Source organism: Petromyzon marinus, chromosome 51 (genome assembly GCF_048934315.1).
Source record: "Petromyzon marinus isolate PM22_M1 ecotype Great Lakes invasive population chromosome 51, UKy_Petmar_22M1.pri1.0, whole genome shotgun sequence".
In the NCBI taxonomy this organism is placed as follows: Eukaryota; Metazoa; Chordata; class Hyperoartia; order Petromyzontiformes; family Petromyzontidae; genus Petromyzon; species Petromyzon marinus.
The window spans coordinates 6,657,523-6,683,880 of record NC_133717.1 but is presented as its reverse complement, the minus strand read 5'-3'; the positions used below and the strand labels follow the sequence as shown (position 1 = coordinate 6,683,880).

Sequence of the window (26,358 nt, the reverse complement as noted above, 5' to 3'; positions counted from 1 at the left end):
CGGGGGAGGGGGGGGGTGACCGGAGGAGGGGGGGGGGTGACCGGGGGAGGGGGGTTGTGACCCCAGGTTGTGAATAGGAACCAGAATCAGAATTTTTAGACTGCAGGAAGAATCCGATGAGCTATGAAGCTCTTTTAAACAGATGTCCAGTATGGGCGGGTCAGCAAGTTACAACGGCCAAACAATACAATGGCTGTAATGTTTCCATTTTAGCACTGTCCTTTGCTCACCAGTTTTTTAATCCCTCACATTAACATAACCTTCTCCGCTCAATATTCCGAGGCCCACCGTTTTTAATCCCCCACATTAACATAAGCTCTTCCGCTCATGGTCCCCCAGGGCTCTTGTGCCCCACGCACTCTGTTCTGACACTTGGGCTACGTCCATTTAAACCTTTATAAACAGGTCCCTGCAGGGTGGGCTGGTAGGACAAGTCTGTGCGCTGTCTATTGCTGATTTTACACCCAACAGCACGAGATTTCACTTCGTTAAAGTATTGAAAGGGGACGGACGGACGGACACATTAATCTATTGCAGGCTGGTACACTCAGTTTACAACTTCGTTCCTACCAGGAACAGTTTGCCTTTAGAGGCTAACCCCTCGTTTTTTTCTCCACCTGATGGCGACTGCTTGTGTTGCGATCGAAATATTGTAGTTTTATGTAATATTTGTTTTACCTATCTACATGACTTTACCGAAAGACCCAAAGAATATGAATTCCTGCAGTCATGAAAGCTTTAAGTCAAGATGTAACCGCCTCTACGGGGAGGGTTTCCACACAACTATCATATCTTTTAACAAACTTCGAGACAAGAAGGCTCATCTGATCGAGTCACTCACATTCCTGAAGAGATGCTGCGACACTAAGGTAATACCGATCGCCTTTACATTTACATCTGCTGCTGTCACTTCTCCCAATGCTTAACGGATCTTGTTCAGGGCCGGCTTAGCCCTGATCTCAGAGAGAATAAGATTGCTCCGATTTTAACTAGATAATTTAGTCAAGACTCTCCTGAAATAACACTTAACATTGATGGAAAAAATGTCTACATCTGATTGGAAACATGTAGATAACATGACAGCCTCTTCAGCTGCCTCAATATCAGCTAAATCCAAGTTCAACCTGCTTTCAAAGAAGAAGTCAGATCCACACGTTAAAAAGTTAGACGTTGACAAGATTTTGATTTAAAGCTTTCGTGACTGCAGTGATTCATATGCTTGGTTCTTTCGGTAAAGTCACGTTGAAGGGAAACAATAAAATAAGAATATATATAAAACAATTAAATTCTCAGGACGTTTCGACTGTAACGCAAACAGTCATCATCAGGTGTGAAAACCAACGGCAAGAAACATTTGAAAGAAGTGGCGGTTTGCAGTTATTTTTTTTATTTTTTTAACGTTTGCACCACGGATAGCGATTTGACAGTTTGTTTAGAAGGACGAGTCCATCTATGTTCGGAAAAGAGGAGGGGGGAGACGAAAAATTAATGTATGCTGTCTGAACGCCACCGTAAGCGTGAACAATCAAGACCCGAAATGGTTGATCAAATCCTTCCAATGATTGCTAAGCCAGAATCCATCTTCTTGGTTGAAATTGTCTCTGTGCTTGTATATGTGGATAGGCTCATGAACGAATCTCTCATGGTAGCCCGATGGCTTGCAAAGAACCTCTGTCTTGGAGAAGTCAATGTCATGTGAGCCTACTGAATTATAACAGTGATCTGCCACGGCCGAGGTGTTGGTCCTACCGTGTTTAAGGTCTGCTTTGTGTTCACGAATGCGGTCCGAGACATGTCGTTTGGTTTCTCCAATGTAACTACTACCACAGAGGCAACTTAGTTTGTAGACACCAGGGTACTGTATCCACATATACAAAGACAGAGACAATTTCAACCGAGAAGATGGATTCTGGCTTAGCAATCATTGGAAGGATTTGAGAAACCATTTCGGGTCTTAACTGATTGTTCACGCTTACGGTGGCTTTCAGACAGTATTAATTAATTTTTCGTCTCCCCCCTCCTCTTTTCCGAACATAGATGGACTCGTCCTTCTAAACAAACTGTCAAATCGCTATCCGTGGCGCTAACGTTTTAAAAATAAATAAATAACTGCAAACCGCCACTTCTTTCAAATGTTTCTTGCCGTTGGTTTTTCACACCTGATGATGACTGTTTGCGTTACAGTCGAAACGTCGTGATAATTTTATTGTTATATATATTATTATTTTATTGTTTCCCTTCAACGTGAGTTGACAAGATTGTTATTAATCAGAGTAAGAGTCTAATTTCCGACAGCCTAAAACCGGTTCTAGCTAAGGGGCTGAATTTCGCAGTCACCCCTAAACACATCTCAGTTGATGATATCATTGCCCAGGTTGACGTAGCCCTTAAGGGTTTGGGACACATCACTGCAGACGTGGCAAGATCGGAAATCGCTGCAATCCTCAAAAACGCTAAGACACCTACATCATGGGACCTCCTTTGCCAGTGTCAAAATATAAGAATAGGTTTTTCCCTTTTTTCTGGCAACAAAACAGGTGTTAAGATGTTAAAACACCAAACTGAAACCTCTTGCAAGGATTCCTTGCGAAACATTTCAGGATTCCTTTCAAAAGGTTTCATTTTGGTGTTTTAACATATTAACACCTGTTTTGTTTCGATTTAAAGCTTTCGTGACTGCAAGGATTCATCTTCTTTGGTTCTTTCAGACAGTCTCGTCCCTTCACCTGATGAAGGCCGCTTGTGTTGTGGCCGAAACGTCGTGAGAATATTATTGTGTTATTTTATTTTATCAATTTATTATTTTATTCTCATTCTATGTGACTTTACCGAAAGAACCAAAGAAGACCTGTTTTGTTGATAGAAAAACAGGGAAAACCTATTCTTATGCTAAGCCACCTATTAGCAACATCAGTAAGGATGAGCGCTTTGAGCTTTCTCAATTAAAAAAGAGATATGACATTGTTAACTTCTTAGCCGACAAGGGCAATGCCACAGTCATCATGGACAAAACCACGTACAATAAAATTCAGGACCTACTTAATGATGGTAGCTATACAAAAAATAAAAGAGATCCCACCAACAGTCTCATTACGAAAACCAACAATATCATCACCGATTCGACATCTTTAATAGAACCAACCGAGCGGTTTTCCTTAAAAGCATCTGCTGCTAGACCACCCAGATTGATTACCAAAAATCCATAAAGAGGATACACCCCTTCGTCCTATCGTTTCCACCATTGACTCACCCACCTACAAACTGGCCCAATTTCTGTCTGAGACCTTACAACCATTCACTAGTAAGACCACCTCAGCTGTACTTAACTCAGCTATCTTGGTATCGTTAATTAAGGACATCTCACTATCTCCAAGTGATTTGCTCATTAGTTTCGATGTAGTCTCTTTGTTTACCAAAGTTCCTGTGCCTGAGACCATTGCAATCATTGAAGACTTGGTACAACAAGGACTGAATGCTGATGTACCGGCCCTGGTGAGACACTGCCTCACCAACACTTACTTCACCTGGGATGGAACTTTCTAGAAACAAGTTGAAGATACCCCAATGGGTTCTCCCGTATCTCCAGTTGTAGCCATTGTTTTCATGGAAAAATTTGAGACAGATGCCATCCAGGCATCCACTCTACATCCGTCCTTGTGGAAGAGGTACGTAGATGACACGTTCGTCATCTGGTCACATGGCCTACCAGCTCTGAACCAATTCCTCAACCACATCAATTCCATACACCCAGCCATAAAATTCACCATGGAGGTGGAAAAGGATGGCAAGCTACCATTCTTGGATGCTTTAATCTAAAGGAGATCAGATGGCTCAATGGTACACTCTGTCTACAGGAAAGCCACCCATACGGATTCATATATACAACCTGACTCCCACCACCATCCTTCCCAGAAGAATTCCCTCATCAAAACTCTACACCATAGAGCCCGATGTATTCCCGACAATCATCACCTAGCCAGTGAACTGGAACACGTACACCAAGCTCTCAAGATGAATGGATATTCAGACTACACAATCCGTAAAGCTATCACCCCAACCGCTCGACGTGGCTGCTCTGCGATCTCACATTAACATGCTAACCTCTCACATTAACATGCTAACCTCTGACATTAACATGCCAACCTCTCACATTAACATGCTAACCTCTCACATTAACATGCTAACCTCTCACATTAACATGCTAACCTCTCACATTAACATGCTAACCTCTCACATTAACATGCTAACCTCTCACATTAACATGCTAACCTCTCACATTAACATGCTAACCTCTCACATTAACATGCTAACCTCTCACATTAACATGCTAACCTCTCACATTAACATGCTAACCTCTCACATTAACATGCTAACCTCTCACATTAACATGCTAACCTCTCACATTAACATGCTAACCTCTCACATTAACATGCTAACCTCTCACATTAACATGCTAACCTCTCACATTAACATGCTAACCTCTCACATTAACATGCTAACCTCTCACATTAACATGCTAACCTCTCACATTAACATGCTAGCCTCTCACATTAACATGCTAACCTCTCACATTAACATGCTAACCTCTCACATTAACATGCTAACCTCTCACATTAACATGCTAACCTCTCACATTAACATGCTAACCTCTGACATTAACATGCTAACCTCTCACATTAACATGCTAACCTCTGACATTAACATGCTAACCTCTGACATTAACATGCTAACCTCTGACATTAACATGCTAACCTCTCACATTAACATGCTAACCTCTGACATTAACATGCTAACCTCTGACATTAACATGCTAACCTCTGACATTAACATGCTAACCTCTCACATTAACATGCTAACCTCTGACATTAACATGCTAACCTCTGACATTAACATGCTAACCTCTGACATTAACATGCTAACCTCTCACATTAACATGCTAACCTCTGACATTAACATGCTAACCTCTGACATTAACATGCTAACCTCTCACATTAACATGCTAACCTCTCACATTAACATGCTAACCTCTCACATTAACATGCTAACCTCTCACATTAACATGCTAATTTATTCTAATTCTACCTACGTGACTTTACCGAAGGAACCAAAGAGTATGGATTCCTGCAGTCATGAAAGCTTAAAATCAATATCAACATGCTAATTTATCACATTAACATGCTAATTTTTCACATTGACATGCTAATATCTCACATTAACATGCTAATTTCTCACATTAACATGGTCATTTTTCACATTACATGCTAATCTCTCACATTAACATGCTAATCTCTCACGTTCACATGCTGACCTCTCACATGCACATGCTAATTTTTCTCATTCACATGCTAATTTTTTTACATTAACATGCTAATTTTTCACATTAACATGTTAATATCTCACATTAACATGCTAATTTCTCACATTAACATGGTATTTTTTCACATCAGCATGCTAATCTCTCACATTAACATGCTAACCTCTCACATTAACATGCTAATCTCTCACATTAACATGCTAACCTCTCACATCAACATGCTAACTTCTCACATTAACATGCTAATTTTTCACATTAACATGCTAATTTTTCACATTAACATGCTAATATCTTATATTAACATGCTAACCTCTCACATTAACATGCTAATTTTTCACAGTAACATGCCAATATCTCACATTAACATGCAAATTTCTCTCATGCACATGCTAATTTCTCACATTAACATGCAAAATTTTCACATTACCATGCTAATATCTCACATTAACATACTATCTCACATTAACATGCTAACCTCTCACATTAACATGCTAATTTATCACATTAACGTCACTAGCCCCGCCCACTTTGTTTATGACCCTTGGGCTACCCTCAGCCTGTCTCAGCAGCCCGACCACTCTTTCTTCCTCCTGATGACGATCGCTTGTGTTGCGATCGAAACGTCGTTGTTTTTTTTCGTTATTTTCTTTGAACTTATCTACGTGACTTTACCGAAAGACCCAAAGAACATGAATTCCTGCAGTCACGAAAGCTTTAAGTCAAGACCACAGCTAAATAAAAATTCTGCTTTCTATTTTGAGTTTCGACGTGACGTCATCGACAGACGTCGCGATGACGTCACGCACAGCCGTTCTTCCCAAATGAACGAGATGACGTCACGCACAACCCCCCATTGATCGCGATGACGTCACGCAAGCCGGACGTCCCATTAAACTTGATGACGTCACGCCCAGCCGTCCCCAACTGATCGCGATGACGTAATGGCCCGGCCGTTCCCCCCACCACTGATCGCGATGACGTCACCCACAGCCACCGGAACGCAATGGCGGCCTCCACGGTTGGCGACGGCTCCGCTTTGGTCGTCATCGCCAACATCCCCGGCGCGTTTCGCGCCGCGGACCTCAGGAACTTCTTCTCCCAGCTCGTGGAGAGCGGCGCCTTCCACTGCTTCCACTACCGACACCGGCCCGAGCGCGCCGAGCCTAGGCCGTGCCCGGAGACGGAGGCGAGCGGAGACGCCGAGGGGACCCAGTGTCCAGGGGTACAGGGCCCCGGGACCTCGGCCAGGACTGGGGAAGAGGGAGCCGGGACTCGGGGATCGGTAGAGGGACCGGGGACCCTGACGAGAGAAGGGAGACCTGAGACCCAGGCTGAGGGAGGGAGACCCGGGACTGGGAGCCTGGCCACGGCACCCGGGCCACGCCGCCGCTCGAGCTGCTGCTGCGTGGTTCGCGTGCGCGCGGGGAGACTCGGAGAGCTTCTCGCGTCCTACTCGGGCCGCCACTGGGTGGACGCCGCCGGGGACCCCATCCCCTCGCGCTGCCTCGTGCGCAGAGTGCGCGGGGCCCCAGAGCCGGAGTGCGGAGGTGAGGGGGTGTGAGAGGGTGAGGGGGTGTGAGAGGGTGAGGGGGTGTGAGAGGGTGAGGGGGTGTGAGAGGGTGAGGGGGTGTGAGAGGGTGAGAGGGTGTGAGAGGGTGAGAGGGTGGGGGGTGTGAGAGGGTGAGGGGGTGTGAGAGGGTGAGAGGGTGGGGGGTGTGAGAGGGTGAGGGGGTGTGAGAGGGTGAGGGGGTGTGAGAGGGTGAGGGGGTGTGAGAGGGTGAGGGGGTGTGAGAGGGTGAGGGGGTGTGAGAGGGTGAGGTGGTGTGAGAGAGTGAGGGGGTGTGAGAGAGTGAGGGGGTGTGAGAGGGTGAGGGGGTGAGGGGGTGTGAGAGGGTGAGGGGGTGTGAGAGGGTGAGGTGGTGTGAGGGGGTGTGAGAGGGTGAGGGGGTGTGAGGGGGTGAGGTGGTGTGAGAGGGTGAGGGGGTGTGAGAGGGTGAGGGGGTGTGAGGGGGTGAGGTGGTGTGAGAGGGTGAGGGGGTGTGAGAGGGTGAGGGGGTGTGAGGGGGTGTGAGAGGGTGAGGTGATGTGAGAGGGGATGTGAGAGGGTGAGGGGGTGTGAGAGGGTGAGGGGGTGTGAGAGGGTGAGGGGGTGTGAGGGGGTGTGAGAGGGTGAGGTGATGTGAGAGGGGATGTGAGAGGGTGAGGTGGTGTGAGAGAGTGAGGGGGTGTGAGAGGGTGAGATGGTGTGAGAGAGTGAGGTGGTGTGAGAGGGTGAGGGGGTGAGGTGGTGTGAGAGGGTGAGGTGGTGTGAGAGGGTGAGGTGGTGTGAGGGGGTGAGGTGGTGTGAGAGGGTGAGAGGGTGAGGGGGTGAGGTGGTGTGAGAGGGTGAGAGGGTGAGGGGGTGTGAGAGGATGAGGGGGTGTGAGGGTGAGAGGGTGGGGTGGTGTGAGAGGGTGTGAGATGGTGAGGAGGTGTGAGAGGGTGTAAGGGGGGGTGAGAGGGTGAACGGGGTGTGAGAGAGTACAGGATCATTATTTATGCTGGAGGAATTCGATGAGGTATAAAGCTCTTTTACAGATGTCCAGTCGGGGTGAGTCAGAGCGGGGGGAGGTGACAGATGAGGAAGTGAGAGGATAAGGGTGAGATTAGGTGAAGTGACAGAGTGAGGGATTGTGTAGTGAGGGAGAGGAGTGAGAGTGATGATCTGAGAGGGTCGGGGTGGAAAGGAGGTAGTGGGAAATGAAAGGGTGCGAGTGGACGGGACGGTGGGGGAGAGTGATTAGCACCGTTGACTACGTACGGTGGTCAAAAGTACAAAGAGAAGGGGAGAGGGTGAAAAAAGCTGAGGTTGTGAGATAGTGAAGGGGTGAGGGTGAGATCGTGTGGGTGATGGAGGGAGTGAGGTTGAGGTGATAAGGAGATGGTGAAGGGGTAAGGCTGTGGGAAGAGGGAGCAGAAGAGAGGTTGAGAGTGAGAAATGAAGGAATAAAGAGGTGACGAAAGGTGAGGTGTTTAGGCAGAGGGTAAAGCGATGGGGAGTGAGATGTTGGAGAATAACGTCATTGATGCACAGTTTGGCTATGGCACGCACGATGCATTTCCCTGTAGAGTCTTCTCTGCTTCTCTCCACGTGCGTCCGTCCTCCTCGATATCACAGCCTCGAAATCGTCGCTCTTCCCGTACGCCGTTCACCGCCGGCGCCAGGGTGCCGCGCCCGCCGAGGTGACTGGCAGCGACCTCCTCCTCCTGCCCGAGCTCAACCCCCCATGCCTCATGCCCCAGGGCAACGTTGGCACGCCCTTGGGCACCTTCATGCAGCTGATCCGCTCGTGCCGCCTGCCGCCCCGCATCATTGCCCGCCTGGGCCTCTCCTTCCCCAAGACGGGCTCGTCGCGTCGCTACGGCAACGTGCCGTACAGTTACGCGCTCGGCAGCACGGTGCGTGTGGCCGACAGCGTGCTCACAGGAACCGGGGCCGAGATCGCGCCAGGCGGTGCGACGCTACCGCCGCCATCCCCGTCGTCGGGGCTCCAGGGAGAGCGGACGGGAGAGTCGCAGCAGGGAGAGTCGCAGCAGGGAGAGCAGCAACAGGGAGAGCGGCGTGGGAGCGAAGCCGGTGGCCGTACAGGGAAGGAGAGGATGGGAGGACGGAGTCTGCGGAGGAGAAAGACGGAGCTGCCGAGTGAAGATGAGGAGCCTGAAGATGAGGAGGAGTCGCACTCAGACGATGTGAGGAGGAGGCTTCTTCGTGTGCCTGACGTATGCGTGTAAAGCTTTGTGGGGTTATTAACACGCAGACCCGGCGTTTCTCACAATTGCAAATGTGTACTTCGTGATGGATTGCAACCACACTCGTGCGAGGAGTGGGATATTCTCTGATATCAGAGAATATCGCTTGTGTAATTGTAATTTTAATTGACCTCAGGTCTGTGGGTGAGTGGGATGGTATGGGATGGGCAGTACGGGGTAGTATGGGTGGCGGGCGTGTTGTGACCTGCAGTGTGGTTGTTGAACAGTGTGGATGAGACAGAGTCCTCCACATGGTGTGTGAACATACACGTATGGATGCGTGTCTGTGTATCTCTATTTAGGGAGCGGCGGTGTGCGTGCTCATGCAGGAGACTACCTCGCGGTGTAACGTGTGTACGTGTGTATGTGTGTGTGTATGCGCCAAGGTTGGGAGAAGTGTCGCAGCGTTTAGCGCGCTACGCTACAAACTCGGATAACCCGAGTCGACTTGGCCTCAAATGAGTACCTGGTGCGATGTGGAAACCTCGCCACTGGGGAGACAAAGGCAGCCCCATCGTGCACCGTGTTGGCCTTCACACCGTACGTAGCTAACCGCGCTGATGGGACGTGCGAGGGAAGGACAACAAACTAAGCTCAAAAATCAGTTCTAAACAAATGAGTTTTCAATCTAGATGATGATTTAAAAGTGCATAGCTCCAGTGGCCGAATATCGAAAGGAAGAGCGTTCCAGACGGTCCGCAGATGCGCATATGAAAGCGTGCGATGCAGTGACCATCTTTGTTCGATGTCTTGCCAAGAGTCGCTTCGAGGATGACCGGAGTTCGCGTGAAGGTCGATGCTCCTTGACGGGGGGGATCTTTGTCTTTGGGGGGTTGCAGGACGACGACTCGTGCGAGGAGTGGGAGCGGCACGAGGCCCTGCACGAGGACGTGACGCGGCAGGGCCGCTGCGACGAGCGCCTCTACGAGGAGGAGATCGAGCTCAAGTGGGAGAAGGGAGGCAGTGGCCTCGTCTTCTACACCGACGCGCAGCTCTGGAAGGAGGCGGAGGGTGGTGAGGCACCCGCGCGGAGACGCACGCAAAGATCCCCCGTGTAGCCTCGACAGGCTGTGGTGGGGTTTGGTGGCAACCGCTGTTCACAAAGATCCCCCGTGTAGCCTCGACAGGCTGTGGTGGGGGTGGGGGCAACCGCTGTTCATGAGCAGCACCTGCGCAGGTTAACACGGCGCACCTATGAAGGGGGGTGGCCAGCACATTAACAAAGATCCCCCGTATAGCCTTAACAGGCTGTTGGGACAAGTGCTGTTAGTGAGTACCTATGAAGGCCAACACGGCACACGAGGGGGTTGGTAGTGAGCACAACCCCCGGCCGCCTTTGTCTTCCCAGTGGCGATGAGTCGACCTAGGGGAGGCCCTGGACCAGTTTAGATAATTGTCACTGTTGGCTGTGAGCGGGAATTTAAATCAGTTTACCAGGTTTGCAGCACGCTAACAGCTACACTACCGCTCCCCCTTTATTCACTGACACTCACACACTGATATTCACACACATTGATATTCACACACACTGACATTCACAAAGGGTACACAATTGGGGAAACAAAATAAAACAAGAACGAGAAATCCATTTAAAGTGTTTATTTTGTGACATTGCGGTTACGTGTGAACCCGTATTGGCGTGACCACAATAAACCAGACCTGCTGATGGTGCCCGTTACGTTGCTCGCGTTACGGTGATGGTGCTTTTGATGGTGACACCGACTACGATATCGACGACATTCATGCTAATAGCATCCCCATAACGCTAATCCTGCTTTGTTTCGTCACCAGATTTTGATGCCCAGACGTCGGACGACTGGGACGTGGACATGAGTGCATACTACGACAAAGGTGAGCGAACCCCTCCCACCGTAGACACTTAGGCCCACCCCCCTTCCAGGGGTGGAACACCCCCCCCCCCCCTGCACAATAACAGACCCCTACCATCTCACAGACCCCCACAATCATAGACCCCCACGATAACACAGACCCTCTCCACAATCACAGACCCTCTCCACAATCACACAGACCTCCCCACAACAACCCAGACCCTTCAACAATGACAGACCCTCCACAATAACAGACCCCCCCCCCACAATCACTTAGACCTTCCCCCACTCACACAGACCCCCCCCCCCCCCCCCCACAATCACATAGACCCTGCCTCCCCGCTGTGTTTATGCCACTCTCGTCTCCTGTCTCTCTCCCCGGCACAGACGGAGGGGACATGGATGCGCGTGACTTCGTGACGCTGCGGGAGGAGGGCCGGCGCCGGCGCGGACTCGACGATTCGGCGGAGCTCGAGGCGCGAATCGGCGGCTTCGAGCGGCACACGCGGGTGAGTGAGGCGCTGGCACCTTCGCCGAGCGCGGCGCATGCGGTGTCACGGCCCTAACATCCGACGCGCGGCCTCAATACCGACAGATTCAATACTGACCACCACCCCCCCCCCCGCCTCCGTTTCAGGGTTTTGGGCGCCGACTGTTGGAGAGGCAGGGTTGGCGGGACGGCCTCGGGCTGGGCGGCTCGCGCAGCGGGATGGCTCAAGCGCTGGAGGGAGACGGGCAGAACCCCAAGTGCCGACACGGACTCGGGTAACGCACGGACCGCGGAGCGATGACACCGATCACACTCACGGCTGTGTGCGCGAGAGCCACAGACATGAGAGTCGTGCGCGGTACATTCGTAGAAATTGCATTCATACCAAATAGGTCCACACTGTGATGTAAGGGCGCCACCGTGGTGAGATGTTTTTACTGCCTTGCTCCGGGATGCAGGAGGTCGTGGGTTCGATCCTGACCCCCGACGCCTGTATATTTGGAGTATGCATGTCTTTATCTGTAGGCGTGTGGATTTTTCTCCGGGTCCTCCGGTTTTTCACTTCACGTTTAGCAACACGCGTTTTATGGGAATACATTTCCACGTGATGAGCCACTTCGTTGAGCTATTGTTTGTGGCAAGGTCGCTTATGAAACATAACCATGTAGCTCAGTGGGCCTTACCTGGTAAAATAAAAAGTTAATAGTTTATACACTGAATTAATAGGCCCACACTGTTGTAAGAAGCAATTATTCTAACATTGTGTACACCTATTATGTACGTTGTGTCTGCTGTGGATGGGGGGCGCAGCTATCGAGGGGAGAAGCTGCAACGTTTCTCCCTGGTGCCGAAGCGGCGACGCCGAAGCGGGGAAGATGACACGGATGCCGTCGTCATTTCCACCGTGTATGACGCTCCGCTCGCCCGCGACCAGCCCAGCTCGCTGCTGCGGAGACGAGGGCATGGGCGGCTCAAGCTCCGCGACGGAGGAGACGCAGGGAGACGGGGTGCGACGTAGGAGACAGACACGGGGTGTGACGTAGGAGACAGTTACGGGGAGACGGGGTGCGACGTAGGAGACAGACACGGGGAGACAGACACGGGGAGACAGACACGGGGAGACAGACACGGGGAGACAGACACGGGGAGACAGACACGGGGAGACGGAGTGCGACGTAGGAGACGGACACCGGGAGACAGACACGGGGAGAAGGGGTGCGACGTAGGCGGACACGGGGAAACGTAGACAATGTCCAACGTGCGGGAGACAGGCTCAGGGAGGATGGGGACAAGCAGATGTACAGGGGTATACCTAGAGAGAGACGTGGAAAGATCTGACTGTGATGACCTTAAAGTGCACTTAGCTTGGTACAAGCAGCTTGGCGACGGCACAGCCATGGAGTGGCGAATGGCAGCTGTTATCAGCCAACACCATCACGTGTGCGGTCATCTTTATTCCAAGGTTAAAATTTGGTTTTATTCACAAATATCCCAAGTAAAACACAATTTGTTTATAATAAAATCGTGTTTTTTTTTATGTCTCCGACTCTACTGGGAAGAGGCTTGGTTTGGGAGCCTATGAGTGGTGGCAGTGGTTAGCGCACTGCGCTGCAAACCCCACCCATCAGTTCAATTCCTACTCAGACAACACTGGTGACTAATTTCCCGGGCCTGCCATACGTCAACTCAGCCTTGGGGAGACAAAAGCGGCCAGCCATGCTGATGGCCACCCACCCCTCACGTCTTGTGTGCTACTCGCTAACAGCACTTGCACGTTTTCTGTTAAGGCTAAACAGGGGATCAGTCTGAGACTTGGATTCCACTTCTTTACCCTGGATAAAACTCGTTAATGAGGACACCATCTCCTTAACATGAACAAACTCGTAACCATATTCTTAGCTCTTTCGGTAAAGTCACGTTGAAGGGAAACAATAAAATAATAAAATATATAAAACAATAAAGATTCTCACGACGTTTCGACCATAACACAAACGGTCATCATCGGTCGTGACCATTTGTGTTATGGTCGAAACGTCGTGAGAATTTTTATTGTTTTATATATATTTTATTATTTTATTGTTTCCCTTCAACGTGACTTTACCGAAAGAGCTAAGGATATGAATTACTGCAGTCACGAAAGCTTTAAATCAAAATTTAAACTCGTAACCACTTGACAAAAACTCGTTACCGTGATGGGGGTAGCGGCTGGGAGGAGCCGGGAGCCCCACGGCGCCAGCAGAGAGGAGCAGCGACGGCCTCCTCCAACTCGTGCACAATCCACATCCGCACGTTCGCGTAACGCCGTCGCGGACTCCTCTGTTGCATTTACTTGGCTACGCCAAAGCTGGCATGCCGAGTTCCGATTCCCGCTCACGGCCAACACATCAGTCGTGGCCCTTGATGCACAAATGGAAGATTAAAAAAATATATATCTGGGCAGCGTGCGGAGCCTGTGGTCACCAGCCAGAACAGAACCATGGAACTTGTAACATCGACGGCATCACCACAGCGATGCGCCACTCCGCTCCTCCTCACTGCGCATTACTCCGGCTCAATCACCTCAGTGTAAAATTACAGCTGTTGCTCTTCATCAACATCGAAGTGCAAATATCAGTCTAGCGCCACTACCCGAGGTTGACTCGGCACCACGCGCTGGCCACACCGTTCCCTTGCATGCGCCTTGCCAGCCTTCGGAGGTTCTCACAAACAGCACCTGCCCCACCGGTTTCAGTAGGCTAATGCAGGGGATCTGTGTCTTTGTATGCGCCAGCGTCCTCGGTCACAGGAGCCCGATGCGGCTCCGCAGCTGCTCCACGTGTTCTCGCGTCACCTCTTCCAGCCTCACGAGTAGCGGTGCCTCCCCCCCCGCCTCCCGACCCTCCGCCGCGCCAAACTCCAGCTCCATGAGACAGCATAGGTCCACCAGCCGCCGCTGACACTGCTCCAGGGCCTGCGAACCCAACCGGCGTCCCCCTCATCAGCCCGTAGCACTCTCTCACCGTGCGGTAACGAGCTATACACTTATTTTGTCAGGAAAGGCCCATTGAGCTGTATAGCTCTTTTTTTGAGAAGTGACCTGGCCACAAACGATAGCTCAACGAAGTGGCTTATGTGGAAATGTATAGCAGCAAAATACTTAAAATGCACGTTGATTCTAAATGTAGAGGGGAAAACTGAAGGACCCAGAGAAAAATCCACGTGACCACAGGGAGAGAGACAAACTGCAAATATACCGGCGTCAGGGTTGGGATCAAACCCACGCCCTCCTGAATACCAGGCGAGGTAGTTAACATCTGATCAATGCCACGGTTGATCGCCAGGTTGCATGTGGTGCAGTAAATCGTGAGTACTCCGCCCCCACGTCTTCCAAGAAGTCTGGCCAGCGTGGAAGAGTAGGCCAAATACCTACGAGACGGGCTCTCTAGAGCGTACCCTCGCGGAGGGCCCTTCGGCCAGCAGTGATGTGAGCGAGTAATTGCTGGGATGCACTTTTACCTTTTACACACGAGGCCAGGTGGGTCAGAGGTTAGAGGTCAGAGCGCTGAGCCGGTACCGCTTAAGAGCCTGGGTTCCAATCCGGGTCTCGGCTGCACGACTACAGCGAGGGGGTCTTGGCTACAGTCAGTTGATGGTCGCCGATGACTCCGCACAGAGACCCATAGACTTAGGCTGAGATGCGATTAAACCGGGTTCTCAAGGCCAGCGAGTTGATGGTCCCAGGGTGGTCTGGGTATGTGTGTGTGTGTGCGTCTGGTCTCATCAGATCTCAGAAGCTAAGCAGAGTTGGGTCTGGATAGTGATCAGATGCGAGATCATTGCTCACAAATGTGCTATAGGCTGCTGCGGTGCTACATCAGAAGTGCTGCAAAATACATGGTATTGCCGTACTGTGCTGTGATGTCAAAGCTCCACTCACTTCACCAACCTGCACTGACGGGCATGGTCAAGTATGGTAAAATGAACCACCATGACGCGCACGGCATGAGAAAGCTGCCATCTAGCAGTGGATTGACAAATTGACTGCATGTACCTGTGTACTGCACGCGTGTAATCGTGTCTGTGTGCTGCCCTCGTGTGATTGTGTGCTGCAATCTTGTGATCGTGTCTGTGTGCTGCAATCTTGTGATCGTGTCTGTGTGCTGCACCCGCGTGATCGTGTCTGTGTGCTGCACCACGTGATCGTGTCTGTGTGCTGCACCACGTGATCGTGTCTGTGTGCTGCACCCCCGTGATCGTGTCTGTGTGCTGCACCCGCGTGATCGTGTCTGTGTGCTGCACCCCCGTCATCGTGTCTGTGTGCTGCACCCGCGTGATCGTGTCTGTGTGCTGCACCCGCGTGATCGTGTCTGTGTGCTGGTCAAGCGTGATCGTGTCTGTGTGCTGCACCACGTGATCGTGTCTGTGTGCTGCACCCGCGTGATCGTGTCTGTGTGCTGCACCCGCGTGATTGTGTCTGTGCTGCACACGCGTGATCGTGTCTGTGTGCTGCACACGCGTGATTGTGTCTGTGTGCTGCACCCGCGTGATCGTGTCTGTGTGCTGCACCACGTGATCGTGTCTGTGTGCTGCACCCGCGTGATTGTGTCTGTGTGCTGGTCAAGCGTGATCATGTCTGTGTGCTGCACCACGTGATCGTGTCTGTGTGCTGCACCACGTGATCGTGTCTGTGTGCTGCACCCGCGTGATTGTGTCTGTGCTGCACCCGCGTGATTGTGTCTGTGTGCTGCACCACGTGATCGTGTCTGTGTGCTGCACACGCGTGATTGTGTCTGTGTGCTGCACCCGCGTGATCGTGTCTGTGTGCTGCACCCGCGTGATCGTGTCTGTGTGCTGCACCACGTGATCGTGTCTGTGTGCTGCACCACGTGATCGTGTCTGTGTGCTGCACCCGCGTGATTGTGTCTGTGTGCTGGTCAAGCGTGATCATGTCTGTGTGCTGCACCACGTGATCGTGTCTGTGTGCTGCACCACGTGATCGTGTCTGTGTGCTGCACCCGCGTGATTGTGTCTGTGCTGCACCCGCGTGATTGTGTCTGTGTGCTGCACCACGTGATCGTGTCTGTGTGCTGCACACGCGTGATTGTGTCTGTGTGCTGCACCCGCGTGATCGTGTCTGTGTGCTGCACCACGTGATCGTGTCTGTGTGCTGCACCACGTGATCGTGTCTGTGTGCTGCACCCGCGAGATTGTGTCTGTGTGCTGCACCCGCGTGATCGTGTCTGTGCTGCACCCGCGTGATCGTGTCTGTGTGCTGTATCCGCGTGATTGTATCTGTGTACTGCATCCGCGTGATTGTATCTGTGCTGCACCTGTGTGATCGTCTTCACGCAAGCTGGATCCCTCTTCAGTACCTTCATCTTGTCCACGCTGAATCCAATCAGCTGGGTCAGGACCTGGGGGTCGGGAGGTCGGAGTGGGGGTCAAACCGTCACTGTGGTGGACATTGCTTCACTAAAGTAATAAATAATATCGGTATCCCACGATTCACAAACGTTCGGTTTACAAAATTTTGCGTTAAGGCAATTGAAAAATTATGGACGCTTTTCAATTCACATAATTTCCACGTTAGCTAAATGTTACTCCGGCACGGCTGTGAGATCATAATGAACTTCCAGAGCTAGGCCGCCACCACTTCTCCCGTGACCCCTTGGTGACCCCGGTGCGGTGCGCACGTGGTCGCTGAAGGTTGCTTCAGTGTAGGCCGTCCCATCCGTGATGCGCGCACGCACGCTCCACGCTCCACAGCGCGTCTGCAGGGGGCCCAGCAGCGTCACTACAAACCCCTAAGCGGGGTGGGGTCACAGGAGCACAGGGGGTAGAGGGGCATATACGGTTTAGAGGGGGTCACAGAAGGGTATAGGAAGGCACAGGGGGGTCATGGTGGCTACAGGGTGCCGTGAGCCCGGTTTAATCACATTTGGCTATGCGAGTCTATGGGACTATGTGAGTCTGGGTCTCTATGTGAGTGTGTCTCTATGCGAGTCTGGGTCTCTATGCGAGTGAGTCTCTATTCGAGCGAGTCTCTATGCGTGTCTATGGGGCTCCACCACGCACAGCACCCCCACTACGTGGATCACCCTCGGCGCAAGGGTAAGCTCCTCACCTTGACGGTGATCTGGATGCGGTGTGCCGGGTGACGGTTACTCAGCACCCTGCTTAGGTAGGTGAAGGGCGGAGAGTGCAGACCCACGCTGCTCTTGCTGCTGCTGCTATTGCCGATGCTGCTGATGCTACTGCTGGTAACTGTGGGGTTTGGGAGGGGGGGAATGGGAGGGTGGAGGCATAGATGGGGAGGGGGTTTGACAGCTTGAATTCATCATGGTCACGACGTCTCTTCTTCTGTGACATTCCCCAAGGTTGCTGGATCACACACACGTTGTGAACTCTCTTCCCATGGGCATTGATCCATACCCTGGCCTGCAAGAAGGCGGGATCGATGGTGGCGAGATGTTAACTACCTCACCTGGTATGCAGGAGGTCGTGAGTGCGATCACGACCCAGATGCCTGCCGTATCCATGATAGAGGTTTTTGGGTTAGATCGCGTAAATATATAAATGTGTCGTTCAAACCCGCCACCATCTGACACAACCAACTAGTAAGGGTTGTCACGTAAACAGAACATGCCAATTCGTCACGAGTACAGCACACCGGTGTGTTGGAGAGCCAAGCCACAATATTAACAATCTGAGTACGACGTTTCGCCAGTAATTACAACTAGCTTCATCAGGCGACAGCCAGATTTGTGGAGAAGTCCACCTGTTTCGTTTCTTATATAGAAGCGTAGATGTGGTGACCACACTTCTGCGCTCTTGCACAATGTGGGGGGGGGATTACTGAGGCAACGTGCATTAAGCAGGCACACGACCATGCAGGCCCGTGTTTCGTGTGCTGTATATTTGGAGTTTGCGTGTCTCTCTCCCCGTGGTCGTGTGGAATTTTCTCCGGGTCTTCCAGTTTTTTCCGTCCACATTTAGAATCGACGTGCGTTTGGCTGCTATAAATGTCCACGTGACAAGCCACTTCGTTGAGCTGTCATTTGTGGCCAGGTCGCGTCTGAAAAAAGAGCTATATAGCTCAGTGGGCCTTACCTGGTAAAATACAAAAGCCAGCTTAGTTTTAATAGTTTATTTTAAGGCGGTACTGCGGACAACTATCATCTGCCTCGTGCGATGGGAGAGAGTGTTGCCCCCTTGCTCTCATGCATGGGTTTTCTCCGGCTCCCCACCGTCCAGCTGCTGCCTTCGCACTCGTGTCTGTGGTTCCTAGGTACTCTACATAGCGCCGTCTCCAACTCGATCCTACTCTACGTCCTCTGATGAAGGGCTATTGCCCGAAACGTCACCCAGCAAATACAAATACTCTCTCTCTCTCTTGCTCAGGCAGCTCGGCGTTTTGAGTTTCGTTCGCCCGGATCGGCCCGGACTGACGATGGAGCGCACCTTTTGGTGGGGGAGGTACTTCATCATCCTCAAAGTGCACCTAGCCTGGCACAGGCGCCGTGGTGATGTCACCGCCACTGAGTGGCGAATGGCGGCTGTTGGTATTGGGGGGAGGGGCACGCACCTGTGGGTGGGAGGCCGGGGCACGGCCTCTTGATGAGGGGCGCGAATCCGCAGCGCTCCGGAGCAGACACCCCCACGTCCTGGAATTAAATAAAAGGGGGCGGGGGAGGGTAGAGGAGCCGCTCGTTAGTGGCGGAGGCTGCGTGCGGCGTGCCCTGCGTCGCGTCCGCCTCACGACTCCACAGCCGCACTCTGCTCAGCCCGCAACGTCTCTACGATAGGCACCGTGACCCGTAGCTCAACCTGCCGTGTGGCTCGCCCTGCCGCGTGACTCGCCATGCCCGCGTGACTTGCCCTGCCCGCCTGACTCGCCCTCCCGTGCTGCGGAGCGACTTGCTCCACCGTGCCACGGCTTGGCGCCTGTTTCTCCCGCAGGGTTTTGCCGGCCGGCTCAGCGCTGAGAGACGCCGGCTCTGGCTCCAGTTCCGTGTCCCACTCATCCATGGCCCACTCGTGCCCCAACGCGGCAGTGGGGTCATCAGCAACGACCGGCTCCTGCTGCTGACGCTGCTGCTGACGCTGCTGCTGATACTGTTGCTGGTACTGCTGGTGATGCTGTTGACGCTGCTGCGGTGGTGGTGGTGGCTGCGGTGGTGGCTGCGGTGGTGGCTGCGGTGGTGGCGGCTGTGGCGGTGAATTTCCGGCCATTCCCTGCAGGTTCAGGTAGTTGTCATCGGGGAAGTCGTCCATGGGGAAGTCATCGGAGAAATCATCCGGGAAGTCGGCGTCGCTGGTGCCTGGCAGAGGGAGGGACACGACGCGGGGTGAGCGAGTTCCGAGTTTGCACACGGGAGTGGGGGGTCACGTCACCCCCTGCCCCCCCCCCCCCCCCCAACATCACCCAACGTGGTTCGGGCTGCATGGTGCAAAGAACCCGGCGACCCAAGTTCGATTCCCACTGGCAACCAATAACAGTGGTGAAAATCTGAACCCATCCTGGGCCTCTCCCGAGGTCGACTGTGCCTTAAACAAAACGGAACAAAACATCCGAGACAGAACAGAGAACAAGGTAGAACGAGACGGAACAGAACGAACTAGATGCAACGAGATGAAACATAACCACACATTGATTTCCGTATGGAATTCAGACCGGAACCCCAAGCGCATCAATGGGGGCGGCAGCGATGCTCGCGGCTGGAGTGGCTGACGAACCGTTCTGCGTGTGAACGTCTTGCTGGTGATGCTGCTGCTGCTGTTGCTGGTCCTGCTGCTGAGTTGGCGCCGACTCTGGCTCTCCGCTAAACCCACGAGACACGGACAGACACACAAGTGTGGGTGTGTGTGCACGTGCGTATGTGCGTGTGCGCGGGGGGGGGGAAGCGTTGGTGTAGCGGTTATCACGCCGCGCTACGAACCCGGCGACCCGAGTTTGATTCCTGCTCACGGCCAACACCAGTGACGTTTATCTGACCCGGTCCTGGGCCTCCCTTAGGTCGACTCAGCCTCAAATTAACATCTGGTGCGGTGTGTAAACATCGCCACTGCGGAGACAAAGGCAATCGGGCGTGGTGCTGGCCACCCACCCCTTTGTGTACCGTTCCGGCCTTCATAGGTGTTCGCTAACTTGCCCCTACAGTCTGCTAAGGCTATACGGGGGATCTTTGTCTTTGTGCGCGGGGAGTTGTGGCGCAGTGGTTAGTGCGCTACGGCACAATGAACCTGGCGACCAGAGTTCGATTCCGCCCTCCCCCCAGGTCGACTCAGCCTCAAATGAGTACCTGGTGCTACCTAGTGCGGTGTGTAAACATTGGTACTACGGGGATTCATATTCTTGGTTCTTTCGGTAAAGTCACGTATAAGGGAAACAATAAAATAATAAAAATATAAAACAATAAAATTAATCTTCTTGGTTCTTTCGGTAAAGTCACTCAAGCGCTGTCTTCTGGACAGACCTGTTTCTTCACCTGAAGAAGGCTACTTGTGTTGTGGCCGAAACGTCGTGATAATTTTATTTTATTATGTTTTATTTGTATTATTTTATTTCCATTATACGTGACTTTACCGAAAGAACCAAGAAGATGAATCCTTGCAGTCACGAAAGCTTTAAATCGAAACAATATAATTCTCACGACGTTTCGACTGCAACAAATTTTCTTGTTGTGGTTTTCACACCTGATGATGATTGCTTGTGTTGCAGTCGAAACGTCGTGAGACTTGTATTGTTTTATATTTTTATTATTTTATTGTTTCCCTTCTACGTGACTTTACCGAAAGAACCAAGAATATTGGTACTACGGTGTAGTGCTGAAAACCCATGCCCTCGTGTGCCATGCCAGCCTTCATACGGGGGATCGTTGTGTGCGTGTGTCTACGTGTGCGTGCGTCTACGTGTGCATGTGTGTGCGCGTAACCGGAAGTGATTGACAGCCCTGCGATGAAAAACACCGTCACTGCCAATCATGGGTCGCAGAGACAGCCATAAACACGGGAACAGGGGAATGATGGTGTTAGGGTTGAGATTCAGGGTGAGGTAGGGGACAGGGTAGGGGATAGGGCAAGGGATAGGGAAGGGAATAGGGCAGGGGAGAGGTAAAATATGGGGTGAGGGTTGCTGTAGGAGTCGTGTGGCCCCGCACGGCCACTCTGGGCCGAGGCGGATGCACGGGGAGCTGGGGTTGCCACCGCGCTGCCCCTCCGGGCGAGGTCGTGCGAGGTCACATACGAGTCCACATGTGAAGCCATATGCGAGGTCACATGCAAGGTCGTAAGATGTCGTGCGGGAGGTCACGCGAGGCCACGCGAGGTCACGCTGACCCGGTGGGACGCACATGAGGCGCGCGAGGAGGCGTCGCGGCTCGTTCTCCTGCACCAGCGCCTCCACCTCCCCGCCCAGCAGCGAGATGTGGGCCGACTCCAGCAGCAGCACCCCGAGGCGGCACGGCACGCGGCCCGACACGAGCAGCTGGCGTGCACGCAACACGCGCCTCCGATTAGCACGGTTGGCTACGTATGGTGCGAAAGAAGTTCATCATACATACAAAGATCCATCGCGTAGCCTTTCAACAGACCGGAGGGGGCAAGTGCTTGTTAGCGAGTAGCGCCTATGGAGGCCGGCACGGCACACGAGGGGGTGGGTGGTCGGCCTGGCCGCCTCTGTCTCCCCAGTGGCGATGTTTACACATCGCACCAGGTGCTCATTTGAGACTGGTTCAAATGTTCGGCAATGTATTTGTACATCAGCAGGAATCGAACTTGGGACGCCGTGTTCGTAGCACAGAGTGCAGACCGCTGCGCCACTGCTCCCCACACGCAGGGACGTCACCTCCCTTCCTACAAACACTTGGCAGGACCCTCCTGAAAAAGAGTCTTGAGACTCAGTGAGGCCTTCCTTGGTAGCAAACACGCCTCATGACGATAAATCGACAATCGGCCCGGTGCAGCTGCACCGCCTGCACGCGGGGAGAGGGCGGCCCCCACCTTGGTGCCGGGCGGGAGGAGCGGGTGGAGCGCTGGGATGGGGCGGTACTCCATCGCCTGGATCGCCTGCACCCCGTCCGTCAGCTGCAGCAGCAGCATCCTCCCGGCCTTCACCTCCCACGGCTGCGAAGACAAAAGTCAAAGACACCCTCTCCCGTGTAGCCTTAACAGACTGTCGGGGGCAAGCGCTGTTAGCGAGCAGCGCCTATGAAGGCTGGCACGGGACACGAGGGGGTGGGTGGGCGGCCAGCACCACGCCCGGCCGCTTTTGTCTCCTCAGTGCTGCTGTTTAACACAACATACCAGGTACTCATTTAAGTCTGATTGCCCTAGGGGAGGCCCAGGACCAGTTCAGATATTTACTGTCACTGTTATTGGCTGTGAACGGGAATCAAACTCGGGTCGCCGGGTTCGTAGCACAGTGCGCTAACCACTACACCACCGCTCCCCCGCATGCACGCGCACACACACGAAGATGCATACACACACAGAGCCTGTACATCAATCGCACACGACCCCCTCGTGTGCCGTGCCGCCCTTCATAGGTGCTACTTGCTAACAGCACTTGCCCCAACAGCCTGTGTGGGCTACACGGGGGACCTGTGTGTGTGTGTGGAGCGGCAGCTGCCCGGACCTGCTGTGGCCTGGGAACAGCTGTGACTTGCTCATTGCTCGTGTCTCGGCCCCGCAGCTTCTGTAGCTGCGCGTACATGGGCTGGCTCACGTCCACCAGAGAATCCATCTGTACAGCAGCAGCAGCATAAATGCGCGTGGCCACACACATGCACCTCCGATTAGCACAGTTGGCTACGCATGGTACGCATTACATGCGTAATGTAAAGACATCAACACACGCGTATGCACGCGCATACACCCGAACGCACGCACACACAAACATGTTCAATAGATGTGGTGGTAGTGGTGTGGTCAGTTGGTGGAGAAGTGGTATGGCTAAGACGTGGTGGGCTCGCTTTCTGTAACACTGGACCGGCGGCGTGTTGGTGGTGTTTACAGCACAGGCAGTCCCAGTGGGTTGGCGGTGTGTTTGTTGGTGGTGTGTCTCGTGTTGTGTCCAGTGGGTTGTTGGTGGTGTGTCTAATCTTGTGTCCTTTAGCGTGTTGGTGGTGTGGCCGGTACTGCCCTGTGGACCGCACCTGCAGGGCGTAGTGTCCACCCAGTGTGGTGGTGAGCACATCTCCCATGCCCACGGGCAGTACCGGCAGGGCCATGTCGCGCAGGTCAGTGAGCAGCCACTGCTCAAACACCTGCCGGTTAACTTCCGAGGGGGAGAGGGACCGGCCCTGCAACACCAAAGACAAAGATTCCCCATATAGCCTTACTGTTGGGGAAAGTGCTGTTAGCAAGCACCTATGAAGGCCGGCACGGTACGAGGGGTGGGTGGCCAGCACCACGCCCGGCCGCCTTTGTCTCCCGAGTGGTGATGATTTCTACGCACTGCACCAAGTACTCATTTGAGGCTGAGCCGACCCAAGGGAGGCCCAGGACCGGTTCAGATAATCGTCACTGGTGTTGGTCGTGAGCGAGAATAGAACTTGGGTCGCTGGGTTCGTAGTGCAACGGTACCACGGTGACAACAGCACCACAATAGCGACACCACAAAAACACCACAACCACAGGGACAGCACAGTGACCTCACAACCACAGCGACACCACAATGACCCCACAACCACAGCCACAGTGACACCACAACTACAGCAGTGACCCCACAACCACACCACAGTGACCCCACAACCACAGCGACACCACAGTGACCCAACAACCACAGCACAGTGACCCCACAACCACAGTGACACCACAACCACAGTGACACCACAACCACAGTGACACCACAACTACAGCGACACCACAACCACAGTGACCCCACAACCACAGTGACCCTACAACCACAGTGACACCACAACTACAGCGACACCACAACCACAGTGACCCCACAACCACAGTGACACCACAACCACAGTGACCCCACAACCAGTGACCCCACGACACCACAGTGGCCCCACAACCACGGTGACCCCACAACCACAGTGACACCACAACCACAGCACAGTGACACCACAACCACAGTGACCCCACAACCACAGTGACCCCACAACGACACCACAATGGCCCCACAACCACAGCACGATTACCACCACAGGGCAACTTGGTCATAGGCTGTGCTCTGTAATTCGTGTAGTCTGCGCTGGGTACTCTGTGGCTCAGGCTTACGATGAGACGCTGTCTAAAACCAGCCCAGCGTTGTTTTTGTAATTGTTTGGTTGTGTTTGGGTTGTTTGGTTGGGGCACCACTGCCAAAGCAGCAGCAGCACCACTTAATTCGATAAACTAAACTATTTGTTAATTTACCAGGTAAGGCCCACTGAGCTATATAGCTCTTCTTCAGAAGCGACCTGGCCACAAATGATAGTCCAACGGAGTGGCTTAGCATCATGTGGAGATGTATAGAAGCCAAATACTGTACTCTAAACGCGTTATGTTTATTCTAAATGTGGAGGGGAAAAAAACGGAGAACCCGGAGAAAAATTCCACATGACCAGGGAGAGAGACACAAACTCCAACTATACAGCAGCAGCAGGCGTCAGGGTCAGGATCGAACCCACGACCTCCTGTAGACCAGGCGAGGTTGTTAACATCTCCTAGTCATCGTGTGATGATGATGAGACACACAAACTCCAACTATACAGCAGCAGCAGCAGGCGTCAGGGTCAGGATCGAACCCACGACCTCCTGTAGACCAGGTGAGGTTGTTAACATCTCCTAGTCATCGTGTGATGATGATGAGAGAGACACACACAAACTCCAAATGTACAGCAGCTGGCGTCAGGGTCGGGATCGAACCTACAACCTCCTGTAGACCAGGCGAGGTTGTTAACATCTCCTAGTCATCGTGTGATGATTATGAGAGAGACACACAAACTCCAAATATACAGCAGCAGGCGTCAGGATCGAACCCACGACCTTCTGTAGACCAGGCGAGGTTGTTAACATCTAGTCATCGTGTGATGACAGAGACACAAACTCCAAATATACAGCAGCAGCAGCAGGCGTCAGGGTCAGACTCCAAACCACGACCTCCTGTATACCAGGCGAGGTAGCTACTGCGTGGAGCGGTGGCGCAGTGGTTAGCACTGCTCATCGTTACAGTTTACATTCTAAAATTAGCAGCCTTCCTCCTGTATACCAGGTAAGGTAATTGACATCTCGCCACTGCGGCAACGTCGTGTTTGAATGTATCGGCTCCCCGCTATTTGCAGCGCACGGGGTTATCCGCACTCCCGTTGTTTGGGTGCTGCTGCTGTGTCTCGTCGCTGCGTCTCATCGTCTCTCACCGCGTTATCCTGCGCCAGCCAGTCCAGGCAGGCGGCCAGCCACTCTCCCGGCACCTTCACGTGCCACGTGGAGGCAAGCCACTGTCTCACCCGCTCCGCGGACATGGTCATCGCCCGGTCTCACTCACCGCTCCGGGCCTCCCTCACAACCCTCCACACCGGGCCTCTCTCACCACCACCACCCCGGGCCTCCCTCACCACCACCACCCCAGGTCTGCCTCACCACCACCACCTCAGGTCTGCCTCACCACCACCCCGGGCCTCCCTCACCACCACCACCTCAGGTATGCTTCACCACCAACCAGGGGCCTCCCTCACCACCACCTCAGGTCTGCCTCACCACCACCCAGGGGCCTCCCTCACCACCCCCGGGGCCTCCCCAACGCAGCTCAGGACGGGGCGGTGAGAAGCGCGGAGAGCTGACAGTCCGGCTACACGGCTTTAAAATTCATCATCAATCTTCCTCCACTCCACCTCCTCATCTGCCGGCCATTTTCCCGCCCTCAGTTGGAGACGAGACCCTCGTGAGGAGTTGGGGGGAGGGCTGCCAGCGTTCTGTTCGCTGATTGGGCCGCGCGGTGCCCACGGACACGAGGCCTCGCGCTG

At 53.0% G+C, this 26,358-nt stretch overlaps 2 protein-coding genes across 4 annotated transcripts; one reads left to right on the top strand and one right to left on the bottom strand.

Annotated features, from left to right (window-relative positions):
* The first annotated feature begins 54 nt into the window (after positions 1 to 54).
* Positions 55 to 12,956, top strand: GPATCH3 (G-patch domain containing 3). 2 transcript variants are annotated; one of them, XM_076074912.1, is made up of 8 exons: positions 55 to 869; positions 6,305 to 6,861; positions 8,472 to 9,043; positions 9,943 to 10,117; positions 10,895 to 10,954; positions 11,320 to 11,441; positions 11,570 to 11,697; positions 12,233 to 12,956. In XM_076074912.1, exons 2-8 carry the CDS (start codon positions 6,318 to 6,320, stop codon positions 12,438 to 12,440), a joined length of 1,809 nt encoding a protein of 602 aa, XP_075931027.1. In that variant the 5' UTR covers positions 55 to 869; positions 6,305 to 6,317; the 3' UTR covers positions 12,441 to 12,956. The 2 variants fall into 2 exon arrangements, with proteins under 2 accessions (XP_075931027.1, XP_032829367.1); XM_032973476.2 differs by lacking the exon at positions 55 to 869 and having other exon boundaries at positions 5,380 to 6,861.
* On the bottom strand, positions 12,857 to 26,350 carry RMI1 (RecQ mediated genome instability 1). 2 transcript variants are annotated; one of them, XM_032973478.2, is made up of 12 exons: positions 25,753 to 26,350; positions 23,557 to 23,703; positions 23,037 to 23,144; positions 22,403 to 22,525; positions 21,754 to 21,887; positions 20,138 to 20,223; positions 19,229 to 19,722; positions 18,987 to 19,065; positions 17,526 to 17,665; positions 17,095 to 17,205; positions 16,732 to 16,815; positions 12,857 to 14,372 (listed from the first exon to the last, which is right to left on the bottom strand). In XM_032973478.2, exons 1-12 carry the CDS (start codon positions 25,861 to 25,863, stop codon positions 14,202 to 14,204), a joined length of 1,788 nt encoding a protein of 595 aa, XP_032829369.1. In that variant the 5' UTR covers positions 25,864 to 26,350; the 3' UTR covers positions 12,857 to 14,201. The 2 variants fall into 2 exon arrangements, with proteins under 2 accessions (XP_032829369.1, XP_032829370.1); XM_032973479.2 differs by having other exon boundaries at positions 19,280 to 19,722; positions 25,753 to 26,349.
* Positions 26,351 to 26,358: the final 8 nt, after the last annotated feature.

Excerpts from the sequence above, each read along its gene's own strand:
- GPATCH3 (XM_076074912.1), top strand. The coding sequence starts at position 6,318 with ATGGCGGCCTCCACGGTTGGCGACGGCTCCGCTTTGGTCGTCATCGCC. Across the intron at positions 6,862-8,471 it reads CCCAGAGCCGGAGTGCGGAG|CCTCGAAATCGTCGCTCTTC; the intron begins GTGAGGGGGTGT and ends TCGATATCACAG. Across the intron at positions 11,442-11,569 it reads GCTTCGAGCGGCACACGCGG|GGTTTTGGGCGCCGACTGTT; the intron begins GTGAGTGAGGCG and ends CCTCCGTTTCAG.
- RMI1 (XM_032973478.2), bottom strand. The coding sequence starts at position 25,863 with ATGACCATGTCCGCGGAGCGGGTGAGACAGTGGCTTGCCTCCACGTGG. Across the intron at positions 19,066-19,228 it reads CAGGGCGAGCCACACGGCAG|GACGTGGGGGTGTCTGCTCC; the intron begins GTTGAGCTACGG and ends ATTTAATTCCAG. Across the intron at positions 14,373-16,731 it reads GCGTGAAGACGATCACACAG|GCCCTGGAGCAGTGTCAGCG; the intron begins GTGCAGCACAGA and ends TTGGGTTCGCAG.